Consider the following 12,876-nt stretch of genomic DNA (forward strand, 5'->3'; position numbering starts at 1 on the left):
AAACCTATACCAACTCGAAGAAGTTGAGTAATTCAAAAAATTTGAGTCAGAATTGTTGGATTCCACTTTGTATTGTCAATTGACTGGCTCTTTGATGTGTTCAATTGACACTAGACTGGACATTTGTTTTACTGCCGACACACTCAGTCAGTACATAGTGGAGGTGGATCCCACTTTGTATCATTGTTTGAATGGCTCTTTGTTGTATCTGGTCAACACTATGACCAAACATTTATTCTGTTGTGAACATTCTCTGTCAGTACGTGGTGGAACCTAGGAGAGTGGACTGGATTGCAGCAAAACACGCATAGCAAGCATAGTGGATTATGGAATGAACTATGTCAAGGGTGACGGAGTTAGATTGGTTGGTTACGGTTGTGTCTTGGTTTAGACAGAAATAGAAGTCAGTGGCTTTCAGCTCTGCTGAGGCTGAGTATATGCAGCCAGTCAGACCAGTAGTGAGGCTATTGAGCTTCATGAGTTACTAGTTGGTTTATTTGGTTAGGAATGAGGCCTACGGAGATAATCTGTGATAATCAGAGATACATTAAACTCACAGAGAATCCAGTATTTCATGTCAAGTCAAAGCATATTAGAAGGAAGCCAGAGACTCAATGACAAGAATTATAATACCTAGAAACAACACAGGTTCACGAATTTTGAATATCAGTGTCTTGATTAGCTTGTGCTTGCTAAATCAACTCATCCAACGGTTGTGGGTAAAGACCAAGACAAGTTCGATGAGTGTAACCATAAAGTGTTATGCTACTCAAATTATCTGTCACCAATGAAATGCTTTCGGAAGTGTTGTCTAGCAAGACCATTACAAAGATCTGGAGTAACTTGAAGGATCTCCACAAGACATCAGAAAAAGGTACAGCTTTCATACTAAAAACTAAGTTCTCGATTATGATGAAAGATAAGATCTCTTTGCAGGGTCATTTAATGAAGGTCAAAGACAATTGCAACCAATTGGAAGCCATTGTTCGCCAAGCTGCAAAAAGAAGATATGGTGATTTTCATGATGAAATGCTTACCACGATCCTATGCACACTACATCGAAGCTTTCAACATCACCTCTACCAATGTTGATTTTAATTTTGATGATTTGTGCAACAAGCTCTTACAACAGGATAGGTGGAAATAGCAATAATTTGGTTGCAACAGTGAAGTGGCCAACGTGGAATAGTTTTACTGCCAAGGACAAAGGCAAAGGCAAGTCCAATCAATAGAAAAGACAAAGCAAATCCAATGATTCGGCATAGAATCTAAAATTTATCACGTCACTATTATAGTAAACTTGGTCATATGAAGAAGTTCTGCAGAAAGCAATTAGCTGATCAAAAGTTCAAGTATGGTTGCAACAATTTGGTAGCAACAGCGAAGTGGCCAATGTGGAATAGTTTTACTGCCAAGGACAAAGGCAAAAGCAAGTCCAATTAGCAGAAAAGACAAAGCAAATCCAATGAGTCAGCAAAGAATCTAAAATTTATCACGTCACTATTATAGTAAACTTGGTCATATGAAGAAGTTCTGCAGAAAGCAATTAGCTGACCAAAAGTTCAACTATGGTGGGTCTCAACAAAAGACAGTGTAGAAAAGAATTCAGAAGACTTAGACTTGTATGCATTCATGGTCAAAAGAACAGCAGACCATGTCAAATCTTCTGTAACATACTTCGTGAAATGATCATTAAGGGAGGGCATATAATATTGGTATATTTAACTTGTATTGGTCATTTAAGTTGTTTAGTTACTTTTAGTAATTTTCTATTCGCTCTTTAATTCTCCACCATTTCCGTTGGGGATTTTTTTTTTTTTTTGTAATCTCTTACTTAAGGAGTATTCCCCTGTCACTAATTGATAATCTCAATCATTTCAATAAGTATATCATAATTCAAATCACAGTTAAAAATATAAGTTAAATGATAATTAAACTAACAAGCATACTTTGGATTCCTCGTTTCAATGTTCAAAGAAGTCTCAAACCTCAAAAGTCTTGATATGTTATTCAAGTCAGTTATTACTGTTGGTTGCAAGAGAGATTAAAGGTGCATTGGCCATGGTCAGGTGCAGTATGGTATTGTGTAAGAAGTGCAAACAAACAATTTCCTTATGCAAAGTTGTTGGCATATAGTCTTCAGAAGGCATCATTTGAATAGTGTTATGTTATATTGCTGCAGTTATACCATTGTTTATTTAATGTGTACAATTTTACTGCGATCATGCCATCCCTGTACTGGAAATGGCACATCATGGAAAATAGATTATAACAATTTCAAGTGTTCAACTCATTTTCATCTTTACTTTCCATATATGCCTTGGAATTATTCAAGGCGATCCTTCCAAAAAACAAGAAAAAATTTCCAAGCAATTGATGTGCACCTTATCTAGCTGATTCTGTCCATAGTCATTTACAAAATACAGAATTAATCCATAGTAACATGGCATTGCTGTCATAGTTCTTTTAGACTCGCAATATTTGTTCTTCTTAATTAAATTTTTAAGTCTTGATATAGGTCAGCTAGCTTGAATATATTAATAAAAACACAAGTTATTGCATGTTGGACTACAAATGAGCTTAACCTCTTATGAATATTCTTCCAGTTTCAACGCTAGTTTTATAGTGTTCAAAGCCCAAATATATCACTTGCAGCAAAATGTAGACAGTAGCACCAATTTGATGAATGCCAATGCAGGAAAGAGAAAATTAAACTAGAATAGAAACAACAACCTCCGGAGCTTTCTAGCAAAATAATAAATAAAAGATGAAACATACCCATGAGGAATCTCCCATGTACTCATGCCACGAGACGAAAATGAAGCAATATGGTCATCATAATCGATTCCACCAACCCCTATAACATCATTTTGATCTGCTGGATTATTTAGTGTACCATAAAGAGGACCGTCATTTCCAATAGCTGATACCATGATAATCTTATTTGCAGTTATTTCCCATACCTGCACTAAATTTAAAATGAAAACATAAAATAACTCTCTAAAATGTGTTTTCACGATTTAGTTGCATTTAATATCACAATAAGGCCACCAGTAACATGATATGTCATCTCAAATTTTTGAAGTACCAACAATACTAGTCAATGTGCTGTGAAAATTATGGTGCGAGAGAAAAGAACATGAGTAAATCGGAATCCTATACAAGATAACCAGGAAGCAGGATTTCATTTGATTTTCACAAAATATAGATTTCAAAAATAGAAACTCAGAACTTATGAAATTACTAAGGAACTATAGTTGATTCTGTTTTCTAATCCACCAATTTATGAATTTCTAAGATACTCCCTAAAACTCATAAAAATTGTTAAGTTGCTTTTGAAAAGCTACAATTATAAAATAATTATCCTTACGTTTCAATTAAAATACCAAAAGAGAATACAGTAATGTTCACAAATTGATCGTCTGCGAATGTGTAATGGGAATAACCGTACTAGACAACCGGAAAACGAATGAGGACGACGAAACAGAAATTCTAGAAAGTGAGCAGGAGGCAGCCCAGAACTTTCACATCTTGTACCGCATAGGCCTCAAAACCTTTGTGTGGACACAGTTGTCGTTTCATTAGCACCATTTCAGGTATTATAAATGTGGCTTTCACTTATGTATTTGAAATCATCATTGTATGGAACATTGTTATGTACAAAAAGCATTTGATGAATGAATAGTATTTTACTTTGTTAAATCATTATATGTTTCTTTCCCGTTCACCCACGGGCTGAACAGTGGTGGCACAAGGAAGTGGAAATGCAACTTTTGTGGTCTAGAAAGGTATTTATTTGAAGAAAAGGTGTGGATAGATGTTCTTTTTAGGATCAAGCAAAAAACATCAAAGAGTTGAGATAAACCAACTTCAAGGTATTCCTATTGACACTTCAACTACACCTATGCCTACTACTTTGTCTCATAGGACACATGTTTAACACAGGCAGTCTTAGAGTTCTAGTCATAATTTGCAGACAAGAGTGGGAGTAATGACAAGTTCCTCCACTGTTGTTTCCATGCAAGAGGCTGTAAGGGGAAATGAAAGTCACAAAGTAACCCCACAACCAATTTGTTCAATGTGTAGCTGAAGGATGAGATAGATGATGCCATTAGCAAGTTCTTCTTTGCCAATAGCATCCCATTTTTTGCAGCAAAAATCTCATTATTCTTAGCATATGATGTTGATGGTAGTAAGGGGAGGGCTATCATACATGCCACTAGATAAGACCAAATTGAAAACCATGGCTTTGTATAAGAACTATTTCAAAAAAATGTGTTAATGGAGAATATGAAGGAACGTTGGATGGGTAAACAGAAATTAGCCATTGTCCACTCATCACTATCATGGTTACATGTATGAAGAGCCCATACTTTTTTTGGTCAATTAATTGTACAGTGGATTGCAAAACTAAAGCATGTGTATGCATTGTTGCAGGGAAACTTATTGATGTGTCTTACAAACATATTTGGACTTCGTGTGTGCAGATAGATGATGCCATTAGCAAATTCCTCTTTGCCAATAGCATCCCATTTTATGCAGCAAAATCTCCTTATTGTAAGCATATGATGTTGATGGTAGCAAGGGGAGGGCTATCATATGTGCCACTAAGTAAGACCAAAATGAAAACCATGGTCTTGTATAAAAACTATTTCAAAAACAATGCGTTAATCAAGAATATGAAGGAATGTTGGAAGAGACTAGGCGCAAAATATTCATGGATGGGTAAACAAAAATTAGCCATCATCCATTCATCACTATCATGGCTACATGTATAGAGAGCCCATACTTTTTTCAGTCGGTTAATTGTAAAGTGGATTGAAAAACTAAAGCACATGTATGCAATGTTGCAGGGAAACTTATTGATGTATCTTACAAACATATTTGGACTCCATGTGCGCACCACAAACAGTGCACTTAAGGACATATGGGGAGAATTGAGTGGACTAGAGCAGTTGTTACTGATACAAGCAAAGAGCAAATGTTTATCTGCAAACTGCACAATTCACATGCACTCTTTAGGAGCTTTTTCTAAGGAGCTCTTGAAACATGTTTTAACTAAATATGCATCCTATTTCATTCTTTTGAGGAGAATGCTCAAGTTGCAATAGTCATTGCAACTAATAGTTATGAGAATAGATTAGAATCGATGGGCCATGTCTAGCACAAAGCAAGGGAGGAGAGTGAAAGATATAATAAAGAGATATGGGTTTGGGAGAGATCTCAAATATAGTCTCCATCTTTGATCAAGTTTTCCAATCATTAAGGGCCTCTCCTCCCACCTGCAGTGGATGCGTGGTGTTCTCATCCACCAATTCACTAATGGCTCTTCATGTGGGATCATCCTTGTCTATATGGTGTTGCCTATCCGCTGATCAGTAGGAAGTCAAGGACAATGAGTATAGTAGTCAAAGACTCCACTCCCAGCTCGTCCTATCGACATCTAGATAGTTCAGGGCTCCTCTCACCCATATAGATATAGGATATGGGTATGCAGATATGTAGGAAAGAGGAGACGTGAATGGCTCAACTCTCCCTTGCACATGTCTTCCTATGTCGTTGAATCTTTAGCACAAGACTAGGCTTGGTAGAGCTACACTAATGTAAGATGTTGAGATGAAGGCATGGCTCTTTGGGTGCATTAAGAAAATGTATGACCCTTTTGATGCCAGCACAACTCGTACTGAGTCGACCAAATTTACAACTCTGAGGATTTATTCTAAGGCAGCCAAGACAAATATGGCAACCATGGCACAATAGGACTCACTTTATGGTGGAACAACTATGGAACAAAAGCTTTGACTACCACTCTAGCCATTTGATTTCTATCTTAGTTATAGCTTCATCCACAATCTTATGAGAAACAAACTTATCTATAGGAGAGTACAAACACTTGTGGTTCTACATAGTACTTTGTGTCTCATTGATTGCAAGACACTTGTGTACGAAGAAAGTGTAGCAACGCAATGGGATGTAGAACCAAAGAAACCAGCATATATTGATTAGGATGCAACAATTTCAGATAGAGCTGGTTGGTGTTAGCTTGGCACAGCTTGACCATAAGGAGTCTTGTGGTTCCAATGATGAGGAGTTTGGGAATGAAAATGATGAGGAGTTTGGGTATGAATAAAGGTCTACCATCACTTAAATGCATTTTGGCATTTTGTACTTACTTCAAGATCATGCTACTCATTACAATCATCTCTATGATATGTTTTCATATAATAGAAATCTCCAATTTGACTTATTCATTTGTGTAAATGATAGTTAAACCTATATCAGACTGTGATATTAGAGACTGCAGAGTACTGATCTCAGTATTATATTTGCAGGTAATAGTAATTCAGACTGTGTAATTATATCAGAATATATTCAGATTTAGTGTATAAGTCTTGATGATGATATGACTGGTATATACCCAAGTTCGATCTGCAGAGACAGAACTATTTATGATTTCCAATGGTTCATATCTCTTGCATTTGATCATATAAATATACCTACCAATAGCCGATCAAGAGCAAATGTGTCTATTCAACCCTAAGAAACACGTTGGTAGGATTTGATTTACAATCCAAAAGTCTCGATCCTAATCGGGTGATAACTAACTAACAAACTAATATAGACATAGATCTTAATCAATAGTTATTACTTTATCAAACATAATCGCTGATCAGAATAATGCAATGATCATAGACTCTATCCAGTGCATGACCGATCTGGCAAATTATAATGTTTGTTCAAGAGTGAATGATCAGATTTCACTTAGCATGATATGGGTGGTCGGTTAATTGCAAGGACGATTTGCAAATGGTAAGAATATTGTTTATGTTGGTGTATATGTATGTGTATCAGTTCACCAAGGGAACTGATACACATACATGTACACATGAATAGTTGTCAGGTCTGTCCGTCAATTCTGACCGACACTACTATATCTTAAACACTCCCTCTTAGCTAGGGAAGAATACAAAGTGTGAACTAGTTTAGATACCACCTAGCACGTGATATTAAGGAGCATACAAAGTATCAAGTCAGCATGATATTTGCATATCCTAGTTATAGTATGTGTACCGACATCACATCACATGTGTATCAGTTCATTGAGACTAAATCTCAATTTTTTTCCTATTTGTTCTAATATATCAACTATTCCAAGAGATATTAACTATCAACACATTCCCATGAATACCAAGTTAGCATGATATTCGTCATGATAGTAAACATCGTAAAGTCGTCAACTTACAATGTTGAATACAAAGTGTGCATTATCAAAAAGATCGTCGCCTTTCAATAATATACACAGGGGAGGCCCAAGTCATAGTCAAACATATGACAAAAGAGTTACACATTAAACATCTTTAATATATTTTAGTACAAATAGAAAAATAATTGAGATTTAGTCTCAATGAATTACATTTCAACCATACTAAGTTTATTTCTAGAGTGCTCCACATTAATGTTGGGAAGAGGCTTGGTAAGAATGTCTGTTGTTTGATCATTTGCACAAATATATTCCAATCGGATTGCTTTCCATTCAACCATATCCTTTACGTGGTGATAAGGGATCTCTATATGCTTGGATCGATCATGGAAAACAAGATCCACTGAGAGCATAATGCAACTTTGATTGTCACAGTGGATAGTAGTAGGTTTCAAGGATTTTCCAAATAATCCCACAATCAACTTTCAAAGCCATCTTGCTTCTCTAGCTCCTATGGCGGCTACAATGTATTATGCTTTAGTAGAACTTTGTGCTACAGAAGACTGTTTCATACTTATCCAAGATATCATGGTTGATCCCAAACTAAAACAACATCCAAATGCGCTCTTTCAATAAGTCACACTTCTGACCCGATTTGAACCTGTGTATCCATATAAGTCTAGATCAACATTTTTATATTTCAGCCCATATCCAATAGAACCCTGTAGGTACCTCAATATGTGTTTAGTAGCAAGAAGGTGTATTTCACATGGTTCACACATAAACTAACTTAAGGTATTCACTACATAGCAAACTTCAGGTCATGTGTTGACCAAGTACGTAGGATCTGCAAATATGGATTTTGTTGCTGCCTCTTTTAGCTTATGCAAAGTTTGTTTCCATGGGTGTGGACATAGGCCTACAATTTAGCATTCCAAATCTTTTCAGAATATCAACAGTGTATTTTCCTTGATTCAAAAGAATACCATCAAGTTTATGCCAGACTTCCAATCCCAGAAAGTAGTGTAAAATACCCAAATCCTTCATATCAAATTTTGAAGCCAAATCTTTCTTGCATTGAACAATGAGGTGATCTTCCCTTTAATCAGCAAGTCATCAACATATAGAATTAATATTATCATATCACCTTTAATAATTTTGAAGTAAGAATTTGGATCTGCATCGTTCTTTAAGAAACCTAATCTGATAAGATAGTTGTCAATTCTCTCGTACCGAGCTTGGGGAGCCTGTTTCAGTACGTACAAGGCTTTCTTTAATTTGCACACATGGAATGTTGCATTATGAATCACAAAACCTTCATGTTGTTCTAGGTAGACTTCCTCTTCAATAGTCTCATTCAAGAATGCAGTTTTTACATCCATTTGGTGTATCTTCCAGCCCTTAGTTGTAGCAATGGTTATAACTACTCTAACGGAAGTATATCTGGCAACAGGTGCAAATGTCTCCTTGTAGTCAATTCCTTCCTTTTCTAAAAGTCCTCTTGCAACAAAATGTGCCTTATGATTTTCTATATTGTCGTCTGCAGCATGTTTAATTTTGAATAGCCACACTTAGAGGAGAGAATAGATTTCCCTTCATGTCTAGGTACTATATCTCATACATCGTTTTTCAGAATGGATTGATAGTCTTCTGTCATGGCATCTTTCTATAATTCATGTTTAAGGACTTCAATAACACTAGTAGGTTCTGAGTTTATAATCTCGTTCATTAAAGCTATATAGTTTGATTATATGTTAGGCCTCTTACTCTCTCTAAAAGTGCCTTTGCGTGTTGCAAAATTTTCAGCTTCCTCAACAACCTTCTAAGCCCAAAATGGTTGTTTCCTTTTGTTAATATTTTTATTTTCCTTTTGATGCTCCCTCTGAATCTCAAGATCAGTATGAATTTCATTAGAGGTTTCTTTCAGTTCCTCCCTACGAGGCTCAAAAGTAGGTTCTTCCTACATGTTTTAGGTGAGTCTTGAATTTCCAACTCATTTGAGCTTGTTGACTTTTTGAAGGCATTGTCTTCCTCGAAGATAACATCTCTGCTTAGCTCTACTTGGCCTTGTTCAGGAAGGTATATTCTGCAGATTTAGAAGTTTCACTGTAACCTACAAAGATCCCATTTTCTCCCACAGTTCTAATTTTGTCCATTTTTCCTTAGGTACATGTATGTATATTGGGCAACCATATATCCTTAGATGACTTATATTAGGTTTTATTATGGTAAAAATCTCTTTTGGTGTTTTGTTATCAAGATTTGTGATGGGGCTATGAAATAGCATAGTTTTATAGGTTTTATGGTTATTTGAAGGGGATTCCTTTTAAGTTCAAAAGACTTTTTATTATATACTCAATATAAACCATAGTAACACGGGGACGCGTCCCCCCCCTTTTTGCCCGATGTCTCGGAGACTTCAACGCACCGGAGACTTGGGGACTCCGTCTCCCCGTCCCCAGCGGTGCCACTAGATTCCACCACCTCCACCGAGGATGGGGGACATCCTGCTATTCACTATTTGCAAATTCGACTATTTATGTTTAATATTCGATGTTCCAATTCAATGCAATGTTTCAAGTCTTCACTCTTTTACATCTTTACATCCTATATTGCAATACATATTTTCATAACTAACATTTTTAAATACCATATGCATAGATATATACACCCCTCTTGTCCCCTGCCGCCGTCCCCCCACCGTCCCCCTGCCGTCCCCAAATTAAGGCCCCTCTGTCCCCCCGTCCCGGAAACTTGTCCACCTGTTTCGCCGTCCCCCCGTCCCCCAGGGTGGTGTAACTATGATATAAACCTATAATTACTATGCTCTGCTATGGTTTTGATGACATCATATGGTTTTATGAAAATAATGCTATTATTGGAAGTTATATGTGATAAATGGGATCATATGTGTATATAATGATAGATAGAATACTTTCTTCCTTTCAACTTTTATGGGCTAGGTTTATGTGGCCATATGTCATGAGCAATGATTAGTCTATCTGTGCATTTAATGTTTTCTATGAGTTATTGAGATAGATATATGTTTCGATATCTAGCATGTGTACTAATCTCTTGCAGGAACAAGTGAATGAGAATTAGGAGCGCAATCAAGGGAAGTAATAACAGACTCGTGTAGCTGCCCCATGCCAACGGTTCAGTTGAAGATCAGGTCAATACAACTACCGACTGCTCAAGAACAAATCCAGATTTATGGCGTGCTACATTTGATGAAGACTTGTTCAATCAGGAAGAACATGTTCTATGTTGTTGTATTTCATTGATGATGTTGCTAAATCCTTGTTGTTGCAGGATCCTAGATTTAGGGAAGATAGTTTTCCTTTGATGTTATAAATAAGTTGTTAATTCGAACCTCAATAAGTGGAGAGTTGATTGCATTCATAACACATTCAATATATATTCTATTATTTTCAGTTTGTACTGTTAATGGTTATATATTAATAAAGATGACACTATTATTTCCTAGCACTTTAACTTGAGTTTATATTCATTCACTCATCCAAGGGGGGCCACTTAGTGAGTGAACCTAGTTAGTGGTAGTTTTCAATGTTTTTGGACTAGATAGAACTTTGTTGCTCCTGCAGCCATTGGTATTAGAACTACTGGTTGTTCTTGCAGCAAAGGCAAACCTGTTTGTATTTTATTTCCTGCACTTTAGATTAATCGCTTAATTTTGTACTTACATTCAATACTTCCATTTCCAATCAATCTAGAATTTTCATTCTCATAGATTAGTAATAACAAGAAGGAGGGTTTAGAGCATATACTTTTGTAGATACCATTTCAAGTCTACGTCCCTGGTTGATAAATTAAATGAGTTCAATGGGGTACTTCGATGCTACTTAGGACGTCCAATCCATGAGTGCAAAGTTCTAGTTTTCAAACCAATCATTTGATAAGGCAATGTGAATGGGGACATCTATTTTGTATGTAGGCAACTGTTCTTGAAGCTTCTGCCCAAAATGAAGTATCGAGGTTTTGGTCATACATCATTGTCATGTCCCTCTCTTAGCAACATAATTATAACAGGGGATTTGCCTATCATTGACTCTCGTAGGCAAATAATTATGGGAAGAGGGTCGATTTTGTCTTCCAATTAAGTAAGCGGGGCCTACTCATTCCAATATTAAATAAAGGTTGTATTCTAACTTTATAAAGTTAATTATTTAATTTTATAAAGTTAATATTTGTAGTGCAAGATGATTCCGGATAATTTCCAGAAACTTCCCGGCAAAGAGATAAATAGAGGGCATAGGGTTCCTTTTGGAAGCAAGCAATTTTGTGGATTTCATTATTTTTCATGTTGGAGCAATTTGTGGCCTTCGGTCTGCAAATTTCCAATCTATCTGTGAGAACGATAACTCTCATGGATAAGCAATTCTGAGGGTGTGAGATATCACCCGAATTATTGCACTTGGAGGTAGCATCCAGCTATTTCAGGTTGGGCGAATTCGTGGCCTGGGGCCAGCATCAAGGATTTACTTAGGAGGGACAAGTCACTGCAGTGGTGGAGAGGTTCCCTCCCTCTGGAGATAAGCAATCGTTTTTTTTTAAGCTCGCCATTCACGGGAGCGTTTTCCTTCCCCAATTCGAAACTTCTGAAACAACCGACGGAATTTGTGTTGCTGACTGCTATCCTTACTGTTAAAAAGCAAGGCTGCAGACACACATTAACGGCAGGGTATAGGCGAGCGGATCTGATTAAGTATTCACCGCAGGCGGATATAAGGGAGGGCGGCAGTTTCCAACGTTGCCGGAACTAGTTCTTTCAGGAATCAAACAGGTAGCACTTCGCGTTCCTCCATCAGCGGGCCATCCGGTAGAAAAAGCCCCTCATTTAATTCAAGCGCTGAATTCCTTAGAATATGAAGGAAATATTTCGAATGGTAACCACCGCTACCGGTAACCCGTGAAGACATCAAATTCAGGGAGAATTCGAGCACCGAGCAGAACACCTGTGCAGGCCAACCAGAAACAAGTTCCAGTCATTCTATTAGGCGACGAGGTGGATATACAGACGACAGAGGCAAGGAGCAATTTTAAGATGGCAGGTTTTAATTTTTATATATATCTAAATTGTTCTTAAAATTTGTAAGAGTTGATTCTCATTGAGTATTACCAGTGTCATTTAGATATTGTTCCATCAGGGCTCTGTTGTTCAAACTTGGATCAGATCCTTCCATGAACATTGCTAGTTGATTTATTTACATCATGTTGGCACTTTCATAATACAATCTAAAGGTTCTTGGTAAGCTTTTGTCAACCGATCCAATTCAGTATTGCTCTTCTTTGACCCATATAGTAGAGGGGTTACTTCAGTGGTATCAGAGCAGTAGTCCTACCATCCTGATTGGGTAAAAGTACTTTAATTTCCGGAGTTATACTCGAGAACCATATTCAAGAACAGGGATATGGGTGAAAGACAGAGTCCGCCAAGATTTCCCAGAGTCGACGATGATGAAACCAGAGAATTTTACAGAACCATGACTAACGGACAACAGGAAATAACTCAGACACTACAGGCTTTGACTACCATAATGGAAAGAGTTATTCAGCCCAGGATTCAAGATCAAGGAAGAGGCACATCTGATCACGATGATAGGAGTGTGGCAGGATCACAAGGTGCTCCTAGGCGCAGATCATGGACAGCAAAT

The 12,876-nt window shown here is 37.0% G+C and overlaps 1 protein-coding gene across 1 annotated transcript in view; it reads right to left on the reverse strand.

Moving 5' to 3' along the window:
• S1P (SITE-1 protease) overlaps positions 1 to 12,876 on the reverse strand; it is a 160,102-nt gene that overhangs the window by 89,700 nt on the left and 57,526 nt on the right. Inside the window, exon 5 of the mRNA XM_089786934.1 lies at positions 2,779 to 2,963. Within this exon, the coding sequence (XP_089643060.1) occupies positions 2,779 to 2,963 (185 nt within the window). The remainder of the gene's footprint in view (positions 1 to 2,778; positions 2,964 to 12,876) is intronic.

The sequence above is a fragment of the Cupressus sempervirens genome, chromosome 6, assembly GCF_028749045.1.
Source record: "Cupressus sempervirens isolate cs-2001-9-10 chromosome 6, ASM2874904v1, whole genome shotgun sequence".
NCBI lineage: Eukaryota > Viridiplantae > Streptophyta > Pinopsida > Cupressales > Cupressaceae > Cupressus > Cupressus sempervirens.